Source organism: Hirundo rustica, chromosome 25 (assembly GCF_015227805.2).
Source record: "Hirundo rustica isolate bHirRus1 chromosome 25, bHirRus1.pri.v3, whole genome shotgun sequence".
Lineage (NCBI taxonomy): Eukaryota > Metazoa > Chordata > Aves > Passeriformes > Hirundinidae > Hirundo > Hirundo rustica.
The window spans coordinates 3792273-3808161 of NC_053474.1; the positions used below are offsets into that span (position 1 = coordinate 3792273).

The 15889-nt window shown below is 57.1% G+C and overlaps 2 protein-coding genes across 2 annotated transcripts in view; one reads left to right on the forward strand and one right to left on the reverse strand.

Moving 5' to 3' along the window:
* WASF2 (WASP family member 2) overlaps positions 1-6343 on the forward strand; it is a 30469-nt gene extending 24126 nt beyond the window's left edge. The window contains 4 exon segments of the mRNA XM_040086343.2: positions 784-939; positions 2740-3103; positions 3105-3261; positions 3679-6343. Coding sequence (XP_039942277.2) covers positions 784-939; positions 2740-3103; positions 3105-3261; positions 3679-3836 — 835 coding nt within the window. The 3' untranslated portion in view covers positions 3837-6343.
* A 6697-nt stretch (positions 6344-13040) lies between these two features.
* GPR3 (G protein-coupled receptor 3) lies at positions 13041-15642 on the reverse strand. The gene is made up of 2 exons (XM_040086435.2): positions 15517-15642; positions 13041-15048 (listed from the first exon to the last, which is right to left on the reverse strand). Exon 2 carries the CDS (start codon positions 14901-14903, stop codon positions 13917-13919), a length of 987 nt encoding a protein of 328 aa, XP_039942369.1. The 5' UTR covers positions 14904-15048; positions 15517-15642; the 3' UTR covers positions 13041-13916.
* Between the last annotated feature and the right edge of the window lie 247 nt (positions 15643-15889).

Consider the following 15889-nt stretch of genomic DNA (forward strand, 5'->3'; position numbering starts at 1 on the left):
GGTTTCTAGCAGGGGAATCGAGCAGCACAACAGCACCATTTTCTTGCTCCTCTCTTTTCTCATGTGAGTGTGTCCTTGCATTTGGATTCACTTGGGGTCCAGAGCCCCCAAAAATAGGGTGGTTCCCCCTCCTCACAGTGAAATGAGTCCACTGAAAGCATGAGAGTCTCTTTTCAGTACAGTTCCAGCTTTGAATACTTGTTTTAATGGCATTGCGGTTTCCATTTAGATATTCTCCAGCTTATTTTTTGGCATCTTTGAGTATCTCCTGGTTCTGCCACTGATGATACTCAGTGTAACTGCAAGTTCTTTAAGTCCAAGTTGGTCAAAACACTCTTAAATGTTTTTACAAAATCAATTGTTAAGAAAAATGCATTTATTCAGGTGTTTGCCTGTTTATTAATATATATACTCCTGCTGTTCTGGTGTGCAGCAGCCATAAGCAGGGCAGCACCTGGGCAAATTTTAGCCAAAGAATTACATAGAGCAAACACATACAGGTGTATGTGGTTCTCCATATAGGAGTGTTTGAGAAATAAAGTGGGGTTTTTTTTAATGGACTGATTTGGGTTGGAAAGGGCCCTGAAGTCCATCCAGTTCCACCCTCTGCCAGGTGCAGGAATGCCTTCCACTAAACCAGATAGCTCCAACCTGGCCTTGGACACTTACAGGGATGAGGCAGCCAACCTCTCTGGACAACTCTCTGGGGAAAAAAAAAAACCAAAAAAACGAGCTTTAGACATTGCCTTGAGCTCTTTAAACCGTTTATCTTGCTTTTCCCAGGTACCCCTCCAACATGGTGTATCAGAACGGCAGTATCGGCTCCAGCGAAAGCATGGATGGGAGCTGCTACCCGCCACCGCCACAGACTGACTCTATTGTGCCACCACCTCCCTCATTCCCAGATGACAGCCTGCCTCCACCCCCGGTGGAATTTAGGTAAGCCTACGGGATCCCTTCTGTCACCGAGGAGTTGTAGGTGGTGTAAAAGGATGACATGAGACAGGCTGAGATAGTTCAGCAGAACTTCCTAATGGGCGTTGTATGGGAACCAGAACGCTCCTGTCTGCAAAGGCAGTGCAACTGCAGGCAGGGACAGAGGCACAGGCAGCACAGCTCTCCATGGATCCCAGCCACTGTCACCATTCCCAGGCAGAAGGGGAGAACTCGAGCAGATTTATTCCACAGCGGTGTCCCAGTGAACGGTTTGGCTCCGTGGCTGTGGTTTTCCAGTGCGGTTGTTCCGTAGCGTGGACTGCTGTTCCTTATGTTCCACTTGGACAACGCTCTGAGGCACGCGGTGGAATTCTTGGGGGTGTCCTGTGCAGGGCCAGGGATTGAACACGATGATCCTTGTGAGTCCCTTCCTACTCAGGATATTCCATGACAGAGCTTTGCAAAAGAACAGCTTCTTTAACCTCTTTCACTCTGATCTGTGAGAAGCGCACGATGTGGGCACTGGAGATGGAGATGTATTTAAATTTCAAGGACTTGAGCACAGCAGCTGCCTCCTTCCCAGAGACTTGGGTGCAAGTTTAGGTCATTTACTTCGGACTGAATGAAATGGTGACTCCCAGGCACCTCCAGAGATGAGAGCTATGGTCCAGCAATGGCTTAAGACGCAAAGGACAAAACAAGAGTGGACTTTTTCTTTTTTTCTAAAGACATTAAAACAGAGTCAAGAGGAACAAGAGAAAGTCTGTCTGATAGACAGGGCTGCTTGGCTTCTCTCCATCTTATCCAAAGGCAGCAATGCTGCAGCTAAAGCTCTTCTGATGTGTCAGAGAGACCCAGCACTGCACTCTGCAGCCTCTGCCTCTCGGGCAGAGCAGGCACGAGCTCTCAGATAAAGCTCTCACTGCCTTATGCAGTTGCTTAGATCTTTGCCCAACCCCACAGATCTCCCCTCTCTGGTTTTGTTTTGATGGTTGTTTTTAAGGAACCCTGGGAGGCAGATTTGATCTTCAGAAGTCTGTTTTGGATCAGCACTGTTAAAAATTGTGATGTTTTTGTGGCAAATGCACCTTGTTTTTCTGTCATGCCATGGAAGGAGGTGTCAGTTTGGGGCTTCCCTTGCACAGGTTGTCACACGGGCACTGGAGTCCTGTGGGATGAACAGAGCCTCCACGATGGGAGATTCAGTCCCTCATGCATTGGTGTTTTCCATATGAGCACATTGGGTTCCCATGTCCTCCCCCTCACTCCCCACGGTGAGCTCTGAGATGTGGCTGCTGCACTCCAGCTCCGAGCCGTGGAATCCAGGGAGGAGATCTGTTCCCAGCAGGTGTTCAGAGCGTGCTGACCTGGCACCTCCACCCTCCTCGTGCAGTTTATCCTGACAGACATCCCTGATCCCTGCCTGGTGTGTCACGGGCCTGACCTTGGTGAGCTCCAGGAGCTCTGGAGCCGGGAGCCTGCTCCGAGCCAGGACGTGCCCACCTGGCCTCTGACGGAGGTGAGGTGGCTCACGTTCTTGTCAGCCTGGGAGACGGGATGGAGGTCAGCATTCCTGCCATCCCTAGAAGCTTTCCTTTGTTCTGGAGGTGTAGGCCAAAAGAAACAGTGTGAGTGAACTAAAACCAAGGAGTGAGGTCTCATGGAAACATCAGTTAAAGCTGGAACTTGGATTTTTTTTGTCTGGACTGCAGCAAACACACATGATTTGCATTAACACAGAGACTGTACAGTCTGATCTGGCCTCGGGGCTAATTCCCTGTCTCTCTCTTTCTGTTGCCACAGCTATCCTGTAGACAACCAAAGAGGTTCTGGTTCTGGAGGGCCCAAACGATCCAGCCTGGTCAGCCCGAGCCACCCACCACCAGCTCCTCCGATCGGATCCCCCTCGGCAGCCAGGCCGGGCTTTGCTCCCCCTCCGGCTCCTCCTCCACCACCCCCACTGATGGAAAACACCCCCCCTCCACCACCTCCCATGGGCTTCCCCTCCCCGGGAACGCCCCCGCCACCCTCTCCCCCTTCTTTCCCCCCTCACCCCGAGTTTGCTGCCCCTCCGCCTCCCCCGCCTCCCCCAGCAGCCGACTACGGCAGCGTTCTCCCAGCTCCGCTGTCGCAGCCGGGCAGTGGGATTGCTCCGCCGCCGCCGCCGCCCCCCCCCCCCCCCGGGCCCACCTCCCTTGGCTCCCGGCGGCCTGGAGGGCCCCCCACCCCCTCCTCCACCCTCCGACACCTCCACATCCAAGCCCAAGTCATCCTTGCCTGCGGTTAGCGATGCCAGGAGCGATCTGCTTTCGGCTATTCGGCAAGGTGAGCTTGTGTTTCCGTGCCAGCGCTCTCCTTTGCCTCTGGAAAACCCTTGGGAGCTTCTCCTGGGAGTGGCGTGGCTGCCTTGCTGCTCAAGGCTTGTCCCTCGTGGTCCCCCCTTGTCTGCCCACCCTCATCAGCACTTTGCTGGGTTTTACGCTTCCCCCCGCCGCTTTTGGAGACGGCAGCGCCGGAATTGGCGTGATCCAGCTTTGTTGGGGACCGCACAGCAGTGGGGTTACCCTGTGGAGGGGCACAGGAGGGATTTGCTTCCCGTTCCACCTGCCCACCCAGCCCGTCCTGGCTGTCACCATCAGCGTTATCCCAGCACTCCCAGCCTGCCTCGCTCAGAGCTGTGGCCAAGGGAGATCTCAGTGTAACCAAGGCCTCGGCGTGATCCCTCCTTGTTCTTCCCAACAGGCTTCCAGCTGCGCAAGGTGGAGGAGCAGCGGGAGCAGGAGAAGCGGGACGTGGTGGGCAATGACGTGGCCACCATCCTGTCGCGCCGCATCGCCGTGGAGTACAGCGACTCCGAGGACGACTCCTCCGAGTTCGACGAGGATGAATGGTCGGATTAGCCACGCTCCCATCCCCTCCTTCCCTCCTCTCCTGGGTTCGCTTCTTCCAGAATCAGGTGGCCAAACCTTCGCACCACATCCTTTTCATCCTGTAACCAAAGATGTGCCAAGGGTTTTTCAGACAACCAGCAGCATATCTCCCCTCTCCCTCCCCCTCCAGCTTTGGCAGGACTCCGTGCTCTGCCTTTCCAAAAGGTCTCCTCACACACACGGAGGATGCGGCGCTGGGATTTAGCTGGAGGGGGTGTAACGGTTGCTTATTTAAAAGAGAGCTAAACCTCCAGATTTTTGATGCCACCGGGCAGAGCACATATAAACCCTCCATCCTGAGGGATTTTTAAAGTAAAGATGGATGATCCTGTTGTGGCCGTGTGGCCTTTTGGATGAAGGACGTTTTCAGCTGGTTTTCTCAGTGCAACAGCAGACAGTTGATCTGATGGCTCTTCCTTGCCAGTGAATACTGGTAGTGCTGCAAGAAAATGGGCTTTAAATGTCAATTCTCTGCTGCATCCCACTGTCAAATAATCAGGGTTTTGGCAATAGTGCACAATTCTTTTCCCCCCTGACCCCTGAGTATTAATTCCAGATCGCCCTGTGTGGGGTGGACTTCCCAGTCCAAGGCTGCTGAGTGCCTTGGGTGCAGTGTAAGGAGGGACTTTTTCATTTTAGAAGCTGCCTTTACCTTCCTCAAATCTCCTGGACTGCTTTGCCAAGAGGAGACTTGCACAGAGGGATGTAAAACCAGGGCAGGATGCTCGCTCAGCTTCCCACTCTCGGGAAAGCAGAGCCACTGCCCCACTGAGACACATCTGTGGTCAGCTCCGAGCTGTGGCCAGACCTCGCCGGGCTGATTTTCTCCAATTCATGCTGAGATTGTGTTTTAAAATTCCAAATCCAGTGCCTAAGACAGGGAGATGGGGTGGGGAGGGGTTCTCTGAACACCAGGCACTGTGGTGGTCTTTGGCCTGCCAGGGCAGTTTGAGAGGTGCTTTTTTTAACGGGGTGACTTTTAACACAGGGACTTAAATGCTGGTATTGCCTTTGCTTCTTCTGCCTTCCCCCTAGGGAGGGGAGTTTGTGTGCCTAAAAACATCGTGTGTGTGAACTGAGTTGCCCATCAGTTACATCAGACCTAACCTACCCTAATTTTGTTATAATTCATTCATTAATTTTAAGAGAACGGTTTTTTTCCTCCTCACTAACCCTGTGAATTAATTCCCTGGCTGCTCACTGTAGATCCAATACTGGCAGGGGAAAACGGGGAATTTGAACTAGCTGACCTCGGTTTTATCGCTGTTTAATGTTACCTTACATAGAATATGAGCATATCTTGGAAATCTAACCCAGATAGCCCTGATGTGTATTTTAATTTGGACATGACTCACTAAGGGTCATGCAAAAAGCAATTCCAAAGCCTTTTGGAGGTTATGGGTCCAGCTGTTGTGGGATGCGTGTCCCACTAAGACCAACTCTCCCATCTTTTTGCCTTTCCTAAAGTATTTCACCAGCCTGTGCCTGTCTCTCTTCCCTGCCTCGCCTCTTTTAATGATGTTGCTGATACCTGGAACACTGGGCCCTGCCTGAGGCTTGCTGGAAATCCTGCTTGGGAGTTGATTGATGGCTTCAGCTTGTGCCATCGAGTTCTTACTGATTCCTTGTGCGTGCGTGTGTGTGTGTGTGTGTGTGTTAATCTTAGCCAGGGCAGAGATGGCCTGGAGGATGGGCTCAGGCGTGCAGATCAAGCTGAGGCCCCAAAGATCCCCTGGATGGCTGCGCCATCGGGTTTTGTCTGCAGGCAGGATGCAGAGGGCGTGGGCAGCCAGGCATCCCGATGGGCTGGGAACATCTGAGCAGCACTTCTGCCAGGTTCTGGAAGAGGGAGCAAACCCCTGGAGTGCAGCTGAGCCGTGGTGCGGTGGAGAGACCTGGAAATGGGAAGGGATGGTTGCTGCAAGCTGGGTGAGGGGATGAGAGAGGCCCTGCTTCGTTCTGCTGCTCTTTCTGAGAGCATCCTCCTCCGGCTGACAAGTTCCAGAGACGAGTTCCTGGGAAAAACGGGCCCTGAGCTAACCCAGGCTGACAGCAGGATCACGCAGGGAAGCGAGGAGCCAGCAAAAGCCAAACCTGGCTAAATGTGAGATTGCCTTAACTAGGCTTAGCCCTTGTTGGGAAAGGGGAGCAAGTATTCCTGTTGCCTGAAATACCAAAAAGTGCCATGTTCCCTGAGCCCCCGTGGATGGTGTGTGAGGCAGGGCCGTGCCCGGGGTGCTGGGACACATCCCTCACACTGCCTATTGCACAAGGATGCTGCTGTGTGGGCACGGCCGCGGGTGGAGGTGGCTCTGAGCAGCAGGAGGGACGCTGCCTTATCCCTGCAAGCCTGCTGGAAACACCCTCTGCTCCCAAATCCCATCCCAGGGCAGGAATCAAAACTGCAGGATGCTAAACAGGAGGGTTGGGGACAGGTGGGGGAGGTTGGTTGGCGAAGTGTTTTTGAAATCTTTGATTCCTGCCTTTTTTTTTTTTTTTTTTTTTTTTTTTGCCTAAATCTTTGATTGCCCATCCGGCTTAGCCTGTGTGGGGATCCCTGAGAAACAGCTGCTCCAGAGAGGAGCCATCTCTGAGTATGGTTGCAAAATCGCAGAGCTCCGGGCCACCAAGTGAGCTCAATGTTTTTAAGAACAGTAGGGGAGGAGGAGAGGTGCCAAAACCAACCTTTGCAAGGCAGAGCAGCTGTGCTGGAAGCGCAGGGCTGCCCTACCACCTCTGCCCTCCTATCGTGGGCTCTCCCTCCTTCCTCCCCTCTTGTGGGGAACCCCGAGCGTTTCCCGAAGCCCAGGGCAGGATCCACCGCTCCCCACCAGCAGCTTCCAGCTCTCCCTTGCAGCCATTTCACCCATCCTGGGAGCCGCTGGCAAGTCCGGGCAGGCACGGCCGCCATCCCTTCCCTTCCCTTCCCTGGTTAAACATTCTCCCGGTGTCCTCGCCCGCAGTGCTTGGCTGCTGCTCCCGGCAGCCTCTCCCCCGCCGCCCCCCTTCCCCTGGCTGGGAAAGCCTCGTCCCGGCTCCCCGGGCTCAGCCCGGAGCCGCAGCCGGTGACCTTCACTGTTCTCCTCTCCTTATCAGAGCCAGAGCACCAAGCCAGAGCCAGGGAAGGGGCTCCCGGAGGTCCCAGATGGCTGAGGGATCGTGCAGAGTGTCATTTCAGGGAAAGGGTAGATTGGATTCTTTTCTTTTTTTTTTTTTTTCAGAACATGTACTTATTTAACGTTGTTTCTTTTGGAATCCCTGCCCTGGAGGGGCTTTGGGACAGAGCTGCCTGGCAGGGCAGATGCAGCTGCCCCGGGTCAGGTTTCACTGCTGTTGGATTTCGGGGGGTGCTTTCTTCTCTTCCTTTTTAAACAAAACCTTGAAGTGGAAGTGGATCCGATGTTTTTATTACTGTATTAACATTCATTTTAATTCACTTCAGAAACTAACCCATTTTTCTTCCTGATTAGAATGTCATAGAATTAGACGAGCTGTAACCCCTCCTGAAGTGCCTTATTTTCCTACATGATATAAATATATTTATAAGAGTAATTATTCCACTTGTATCTTAGGGGTTTATTGCTGAGCAGGAGATGAGGTGGGAGAGGAGGGAGGGGACGTGCCCTCCCAGGACCCAGGCAGGCTGGGGGTCGGAAGGGCGACGTTTGATGGATACTCTCAGGGTGCAGGGGGTTCCTCGCTTCAGACCAAAGGAGTTTCAGCAGTGAAACTCTGCTTAGAAAGAAGAAAAAAAGGATGAAAAACCCCAAACTTGTGAGCAAAATACTGTAGATTTGTCAGGTTTTGTGTTTTTTTTTTTTTTTCACCCCTGCAAAATAAACACTGATGGCCGAACTCTGCAGGGAGGCAGCGGTGTGGGGGGCAGAGCCTGCCCCTGGTCCATACTTGCACATCCCAGTGCAGACTTCCTGCCTTCTGTATTCCCATGTAATGTCTGTGCTTTTCCCTTGTCGGTTGCTGTATAAGCCAGATTTCCTGCTGCTTTGTTTTGTTGTTTTTAATAATCAGCTCGGTAACCCCTGGATGAAGATTCCAATTGCAAATATTTTGTAATGTACATGTATAAAAAGAAGTAATAATTTTTTTTTTTTTGATTCTTTTTTAAAACTTGATAAAACCTTTCTATCCAGTCGCTGCCTGTGTGTGTGTGTTACTGTGGGGGGTGTGAGCCTGGGCCTGGCACAGTGGCTCTGTGTGTGACTGGAGTCGTGGGACAGTTTGGGCTGGAAGGGACCTTAAAGTTCATCCCATTCCATGGGCAGGGACACCTCCCAGTGTCCATGGAGGCTGAGGAAAGCTGGTGCATCCCGAGCTGTCTGGCAAACACCGTCAGCACAGGCACCTTTTCCGTGCCAAAGCGGGCTGAGGGCTGTTAACGGTGGGAATTTGGGGGTCGCAGCATCGAGGAAGCCGCCTCCAGCCTCCCTCCAGCACTCCCTGCCATAGGAAATGAATCCAGGCTCCATCTTGCAGAGCAGAGTTGCTGCAGCTGGGCTGGGAAGGGGCTGCAGCAGCTTTTTGCCTCCATTTCGCAGCTCCAGGTCCCTCGTGCAGTGAATGTGCCTGGCAGCGGTGGCTGCTGGCCCCGAGCTCAGGTGCCTCGTCTGGCCTCGCTCCATGAGGCTCTGTTTTCTTGCTGGTCGGTGAAAAGCAACAAAAGGCTCTGTCCCTGCTGCTTCTCGTGCCTGCTTTTACCACGGGCTTTGCTCTGCCAAATTCCCTTGGCTTTAGGAGACACCGGTGCCTCGCTCCGCAGCGCTGTGCCTTTCTTGGCTGACAATGGTCCCTGGCTGCAAAACCTCATTAGATTAATTGGCCTTGCCAGCTCCTGAACAAGCAAGGCCTTTAGTCGTGCTGGGGCACAGAGGGCAGGGGAAGGAGGGAGCTCTGGGGCTTCCACACTCCCTCGAGCTGCATGTCCCAGCTCTTGGCTCCAGCTGGAGCCTGGGAGGAGCAACTGGAGCTGCCTTTGGATGGGTGTGGCCAGGTGGTGCCTCTGCTTTTCTGGGGTGCAGGACAACGCTTTTGGAGCGACAGCCCTTGGAAATCATCGTCAGGGTTTGGAGGGGTGTTGGTGAGTTCTGTGCTGGTTTAACCCCGTGAACAACAGGGAAATCTTAGTCCCAGATTCTGGCTTCCTGGGTAACCCACAGGGCCCCACGCTCCCGCCCTCCACAGAGCCGGGAAGCTCCTGGAGGCTGTTTTAGCTCGGTGCAGGGAGGAGAAGCCAGCAGGGATTGACTTTGTGAGCCCCAGCCCCGTGCGTGAGCAGCACTTTGCTGCCACAGCTGGGGCGGCGTCACCTCAGCTCCGCAGCCTTGGCACAGCGACCTTGGCCCCGGCCTTTGATCCCTCTCCGTGCCCGTCTGTCTCTTCCACATGACTCGGCGCAGGATCACAGCTGGTCGGGCTGCGCCTTCACAGGAGCCCCCCCACCCCCGTCTCCAAAGACCTCTTTAATTTTCTCCTTCAAGGTGGTGTTAGCAACACCCAGAAGATGCTGCCTTGGACGAGTGGGCTGCGTGTCCTTTCCACCACTGACGTCAGCTTCTCTCCCTTAATTCCCCCTCTGGGACCGAAGCAAGTGCAGGCGCTGCCAGCTCGGATCAGCGTTAACAGCCTGCTCTCCCAGTGTGTGGCAGCGCTCCGCCGTGCCAATGTCACCCCCGACTCGCGCTGCTGTCCCTGGCCAAGCAGCCATGGGTGGTGGGAGAGCACTACCCTCTTGCAGCATCCTGGGGAGGGCCCGGTGCCAGCAGAAAGTCCCCGTTCCTCGCACGTAGGTGTGCTGAGATGGCAGCTCAGCCCCTCAGAAATGGCTGACTCCTCTCTCTCTCGCTCTCTCGCTGCCTGGTGGGTTTTTTTCTCTCCTCCTCCCTGCCTTTGCCGTTGCCTACGCGGTTGTGTGGGGAAGGCAATCGGCTCCCGTGCTGCGGATGGCTTTATCTGTAACTCTTCCATCTGCTCACAGCAGCTCACAAATAACCACGGGGTGCCAGAGGAATTATGTTATTTGGAGCTCAAGTTTCTGCAGTCTGGCAGGGCAGCAGCTCTGCGCCGGGCTCAGCCGCTCTGCAAAGGCCAGCGCCGGCACGGCCAGGGCTGAAGGCAGGAGCTGGGGATGTGGCCAGGGCTGAATTACTCGCCCCATCCAGTCAGACAAAGCCCCAGCCCTGAGCCAGGGTGGAAGCCTGGTCCTCTGGGAGCTTCCTGTGCAGAGCAGAGGGTCCTGCCGGCCCCAGGTCCCCGCACAGCCATGGGCTGGTGGCACGAAGCCGCCTTCCGCATCACACGCAGCGACGGGGATGAAATTGCAGGCTGCTGACCCCCTCTCCTTGAGCTTTGCCCTTTCAGACAGACCTCCCTCCCTCCCTGGGAAGCACCATCCGATGCCTCCAGAGCCATGGCCGAGGTGGTGGCCGGGGATGATGCTCGAGGCCGAGCTGTGCCGGGAAATGCCTCCCGCTGCCTCCGGCATTTGGTAAAACACTTACAGCAGGGCCGTGTTTTCTTCATTTCCTGCCTGCTCCCGCTTCCAAGGAAACAAAATCCCCCAAGCCAGGGCTGAGGTTTCTCATTTAAATGTAACCCAGGCCCATAAGTGGAGCTGCCAGCCCTCCCCATGGCCCGGTGGTCCCAGGGTGCTGCAGGAGGAGGTGCCTCAGCACTCGTGGTCCCATCGTGGGCGCTGCAGTAAGGCATTGAGAGCAGAGCCCCATCCCTGGGATGGGCTGTGGGGGAATGGCAGCTCCCAGCTGTGCCCCAGGCAGGGCACTTGGGGTTCAGGGTGCCCGGGGGAGGTTTTGGGGTTGCAGCAGCCTCCTTCCCTCCTCCCATCTGGCAAAACCCCCGTGGTTTTGGCACCAGGGCTGGAGCAGGAGCTGCAGAGCGCATGGTTTGGGACCGGCCCTGGTTCTGCTGTGGGTGCTGCCAGCTCTCACCTGCACCATGGCCAAGGGCAAGTGCCTGGAGCCAGATCTGGGCCCCTCTGCTGCCAGCAGGACCAGGGCTGCTCACACCGGGGAAGGGGAGCAAACCCCAAGCCGCCCTCCCTGCCTGCGCTGCAGCACGGGCAGGCCTTGGAGGAAAGAGCAGCCTGTGCTTGCGGCATCTGCTGGGAGCCTGGGAAGGGCTGGCCCTGCCAGATGTGCGAGCACAGCTGGAGTGAGGCCATGCCCACGTCTCTTAGCTCATATTTTAACCCCAAAGTTGGGCTGCTGGTCCCCCACGAGCCTCTCCTGCACATCCCTGGCGTGGGGGTGGCTGCTCAGCACTCTGGTGCCGTCTTGGATGGGTTTGACTCTTTTTTTATAGCTTCACTTCCTGCATCTTTCTCCACCAAAAAAGGGAGCAGGCTGAGCCCTGCTGGATCTTCCTGCTCCATCATCCCCCAAAGGCCTGGAGCAGCTGGGAATGTCTCCAAACTCGCTGGAGCACTGGAAGAGCGACCAGGTTGTGGCTTCCTCCAGCCCCTGCTCCACCTGAGCTCCCCTCATCCATCCTGAGCAGGGAACCGGACACAGGTAGGAGCCGAGGGTGCATCTCCCACCTGGGAATGGGGCACACGGAGCTGGGCACACGTGGTGGCAGAGGGGGACAGGGCTGTGAAGGTGACATTCTCAGGGTGGTGGCAACGAGGATTCAGCGAGGGCTCAGCTCCCGCAGCTCCCGAATTTCTGGTTTCTGGGGAAACGCCTTGGCCTGAGTTGTGATGGCTTTTGATGCCGCGTTGTCACGATGGGTCACCGCAGCTCCTGAGCCCTCTGCGTGCCCCGGGTCAATCTGGGAAGCTCATCAGCCACGGCACAGCCCTGCCAGGAGCTGGGGAGGGGGGGCTGCGGCCCTGTGCCCACCCCCAGCGCTGGCTGTGGTGGGTGGGAGCGTGAGGAGGGGTTCCAGACCTGAATGGTGCTGCCTTTGTGCCTGGCACGCTCCGCTGTGTCACCCTGTCCCCAGGGGAAGTGACAGGGAGCCCAGGGAGTGGGAGGAACTGGATGGGCTTGCACAGCGTGAGGAAGCTCCCTCTGAAGACATCAGCAGGGGAGGCACGAGGGAGAGAAAAGCTGTTTCAGCTGCCATGTGATGTTGACATAAGAATCACCAGGTAAAAAATGCCCCTGCATACAGAACGAGCTGGAAATTACGGCATTTTTCACTGCTGGGGGAGATAGGCTCGGGAATTATCTCCTGAGGGTGCTCAGCTGAGCCCTGGGGTAAAATGAACACCTCCAGCCTCTGGCTTAACCTCGCTGGGTACAAGGGGAGCCCGAAATTCCCCATGCCCAGCGCTGAGCCCACCCCTGGGAGAGCTGGAGACAATCTGTGGGTGCTTCAGCCCTCCCAGCCCCATCTCCCGTCATCGCTCGCTAACACAGCCCCTTGCCAGCGCCCGGCCCAGGGGAATCCTCATTTCCTTTGCAATAAACAGCCCCGGCCCTCGGGGCTGCCACCAGGTCCCCGAGCCCAAGGTGAGGCGGAGCTCACGTCCCCCGGCTGCTCCCCAGCCCCGGGCCCTGCCACATCCCATCCGCGGACGCACAAATGCCCGTGAGAAACCCCTGAGCGGGCTGAGGGGCACGGGGGGCTCCGGGGGGCTGCTCCCGGAGGGGCTGAGCTGCCCTAATTAGCTCTGCCATCATTAACCTCGCCTTCCCGGCCCCCGGCGGGCAGCTGGGGCAGCAGGGAAGGGTGTGCAGGATCCCGTGGGAGCAGCGACTTTCGGAGCACGGGAATCTCAGTGTGGGGGCGCTGGGCACGGTCCCCCCCGTGCCCCCTTCAACAGGAGAGGGGCTGGGTGGGCAGAGATGGGGGCAGAGGTACCGTGCCCGCTGGGTGGAGGGCCCAGGTTGCCACCCGCGGTGGGAATGAGCCCTGGCTGCGGGGACGTGTCAGATGTCACCGGCAGAGGCTGTGAGGATGAGGATGAGGATGAGGATGGTCAGGGGCCTCAGTGCCGCTCCCCCCGGGCCAGCTCCTGCTAACAGGATGTGATGGGTGGGGGAAGCGCTGTCACTCGGCATCTCTTATCCGGGAGCAGGGGGACGGCCCCGACGGGACTCGGGAGGCTCAGCCTTCTCTGCCCCCTCGGGAAACACCGTGCCACCCCCTCCGCAGCAACCAACAGCCGCACCTCATACCACAAATTAATTTATTCCCCTACCGGAGTTGTAAACAAGAAGCAGCCCCCCCCAACCCTGACCCGCCGAGAGGGGTCCCTGCCCTGAGGGGTCCCCATCGCCAGGGGTCCCCTCCACGAGGGGCCTTTCACATCCTTCCCCCCAGCCCAGAAATGTGCAAATCCAACCCCAGTGCAAAGAAAGGCTTTGGCAGGGGGAGCCCCGGGTGCCGCGAGGGGGGTGGCAGCACCCAGAGGACCCCAAAGCTTTGTGGGTTTGGGGGTGCAGAGCCTCCGGCGGCCCCCCCTCCCCTCCTAAAGGCAGCCAGCACTAGAGGGCAGCAGGGCCCGGCGCTGGGAGGGAGGCACGGAAATCAAATTAAATAATAATTCAAATACCAATAAATAAATAAATGGATGGACGGCTGGGAGAAGGGGGCGGGGGGGGGGGTTGAGTCCCTCCTCCTCCTTCTCTGGCAACGAGTCTCTCCTCCCTTTTCCCAAATGTATAAAATATATTTTGACTATCTGAGGTAAATAACGAGGTTGTAAAAAAAAAAAAAAAACCCAAAAAAAAAACCACAAGAGGGGGAGGAATGTTCCTGGTGTTTCCCCACCCTTAAAAAAATAAAGCGTCATAAATAGCTTTAAAGAAAATATGAGGATCACCCCTCTCTCTCTCACGCATTAAATATAGATTATATTATGAATTAAAAAAAATACGTTTTTCTCTCTGTTCAAAAACTGGAAAAATAGAGGAAAAAGAACGAGTTGTGCCCAAAAAGGATGAGGCTGGGAAGAGCTGCTTGCTTCCAAGAGCTCCTTCAACGTGCCTCTGAGAACGAAAAAGGGGAATCAAAACAAATCCCCGACTGCCATCGGTAAGTGAAAGATTCGGGGAGGGGGGGGGAACATCAGACGTCACTGGGGGAGCGGGAGCGGAAAGGCAGCGTGGAGGAGAAGCACCCGCAGCACACGGCCCACAGCACTTTCTGGATCTCCTGGTTCCTGAAGGCGTAGATGACGGGATTGAGCATGGAGTTGTAGGTGGCGGGCAGCAAGGTGACGTAGGTGTAGAGGGCCGGGTAGCTGTAATCCCCCAGCAGCCCGTACACGGCGAAGGGCAGCCAGCACGACGCGAAGGTGCCCAGGATGACGGCCAGGGTGGCGATGCCCTTGCGGGTGGTGACGTAGTGGGAGCTGGCCAGGAAATGCCTCTGCACGGCGATCTGGTGGGCGTGCCGGCACACGATCCTACAGATCTGCACGTACAGCTGGAGCATCGCCGCGAACACCGCCAAGAAGGAGACGGAGAGGATGATGAGGTGGCTCTTGGTCAGCGGTTTGACGATGCTGCAGGAGGAAGGCTCCTTCAGGCAGTTCCAGCCCATGACGGGCAGCAGCCCGTAGCAGATGGAGGCTCCCCAGGTGAGGATCAACATGATGTAAGTCCTGGTGACCGTCCTCTCCGAGTAGTAGGTCAGGGCGTTGTAGAGGGACAGGTAGCGGTCGATGGTGATGGTCAGCAGGCTGCTGACGCTGGCCGTGAAGGAGGTGACCAGGAGCCCCACGGTGAGCAGGCTGATCGCTTCCGACGGGATGAAGTACACGAAGGCAAAGTGCAGGATCAACCCCAAACCTGCCAGGAGGTCGGCCGTGGCCAAGCTGCCGATCAGGAGGAACATCGGGGCGCGGAAAGCCGGGGTGTAGAAGATGACCACCACCACGATGGCGTTCTCACAGGAGATGATGGTCCCCGAGACGCAGAGGACGACGTCCCACGGGTTCAAGGCGAGGGGTTGCACCACGGACTCCAGATCCAAGGAGCTGCCAGTGCCGTTCCTGGCTGAGAACCAGCCTTGCTGGCCTTCGCTGGAGTTGGGGGGCCCTTTCTCCATCATGATGGCAGAGGGTGGCTGCAAGAGCAGCCCCTCAGCACCTGCTGTCCACGAGCTGCCCCCGTGCCACCCAAAAGTTGTCCTCAGGAGGGTGGGCAGAGCAGTGTCGGTTGAGGCTGTGCTCGCTGTTTGCTCCGAGGGGATTTTTCTGGACGAGATGGTTTAGTTTTAAAACAAATAGGTGAATAAAGGGGAGGGAACGCACGCACACACACACACACACAACACCCCTGCTCCTGCCTGCCTTAGCTGCTGGGGGTTGGGCGCTGCATGATTTTGATGGATAAATCCAGGAGAGCGGGACTGGCAGTGGAAAACACCCTCCCCGGCCAGGAGTTCGGGGCCAAAGTGAGGGGATCCCGAGCAGCAGGTAAAGGGGGTGACCCCGCCCTCCCTCACCCACCCCCCCCGATCAGCACCCCAGCGGGAGCAGACACCCTCCTATCCCCTCTCACCTTGGGGGTCTACCTCTCCCCGGGCGGGCAGCACAGCCCCTGGACGAGCCTGGAGGGGAGGGGGGGGCACGGCCGCCCCTCGCCACCCTCCCCATAGCGCGGCGCTCTGCCAGAGCGGGCTCCCCCCTCTGCCGGTGCCCCCCCCGGTACCGAGCACTCACCTGCCGGGATGCCGAGCCCGGGCTGCGCTGGGCTGCCCGGCCGGGGCCCCGCTGCCATGGGCGCTGCCGAGTTATAGCGCCCGAGCGGGGCCGGGGGGGTCCGGGGGGTTCGGGGGTGACTCACGGCCCCCCCCCCCGGCCCGCTCGCCCCGCTGTGACGTCAATGGCGCGCCGGAGCCAATCAGCGCCCGGGCGGGCAGCGCGGGAGCGCGCGCGCCGCATAGTAATCGCAGCCCATTCATAAAAACAGCGCCCCCCCTCCCCCCGCCCCCTTTCCAGCCCCCCCCCTCCACCCACCCAGAGCTCCCCCGCCACCCACGGGACCCCCCCACGGGCCGGGGTCACCGCGCTGCTGGGCACCGGGGGCTGTGTC

Excerpts from the sequence above, each read along its gene's own strand:
- GPR3 (XM_040086435.2), bottom strand. The coding sequence starts at position 14,903 with ATGATGGAGAAAGGGCCCCCCAACTCCAGCGAAGGCCAGCAAGGCTGG.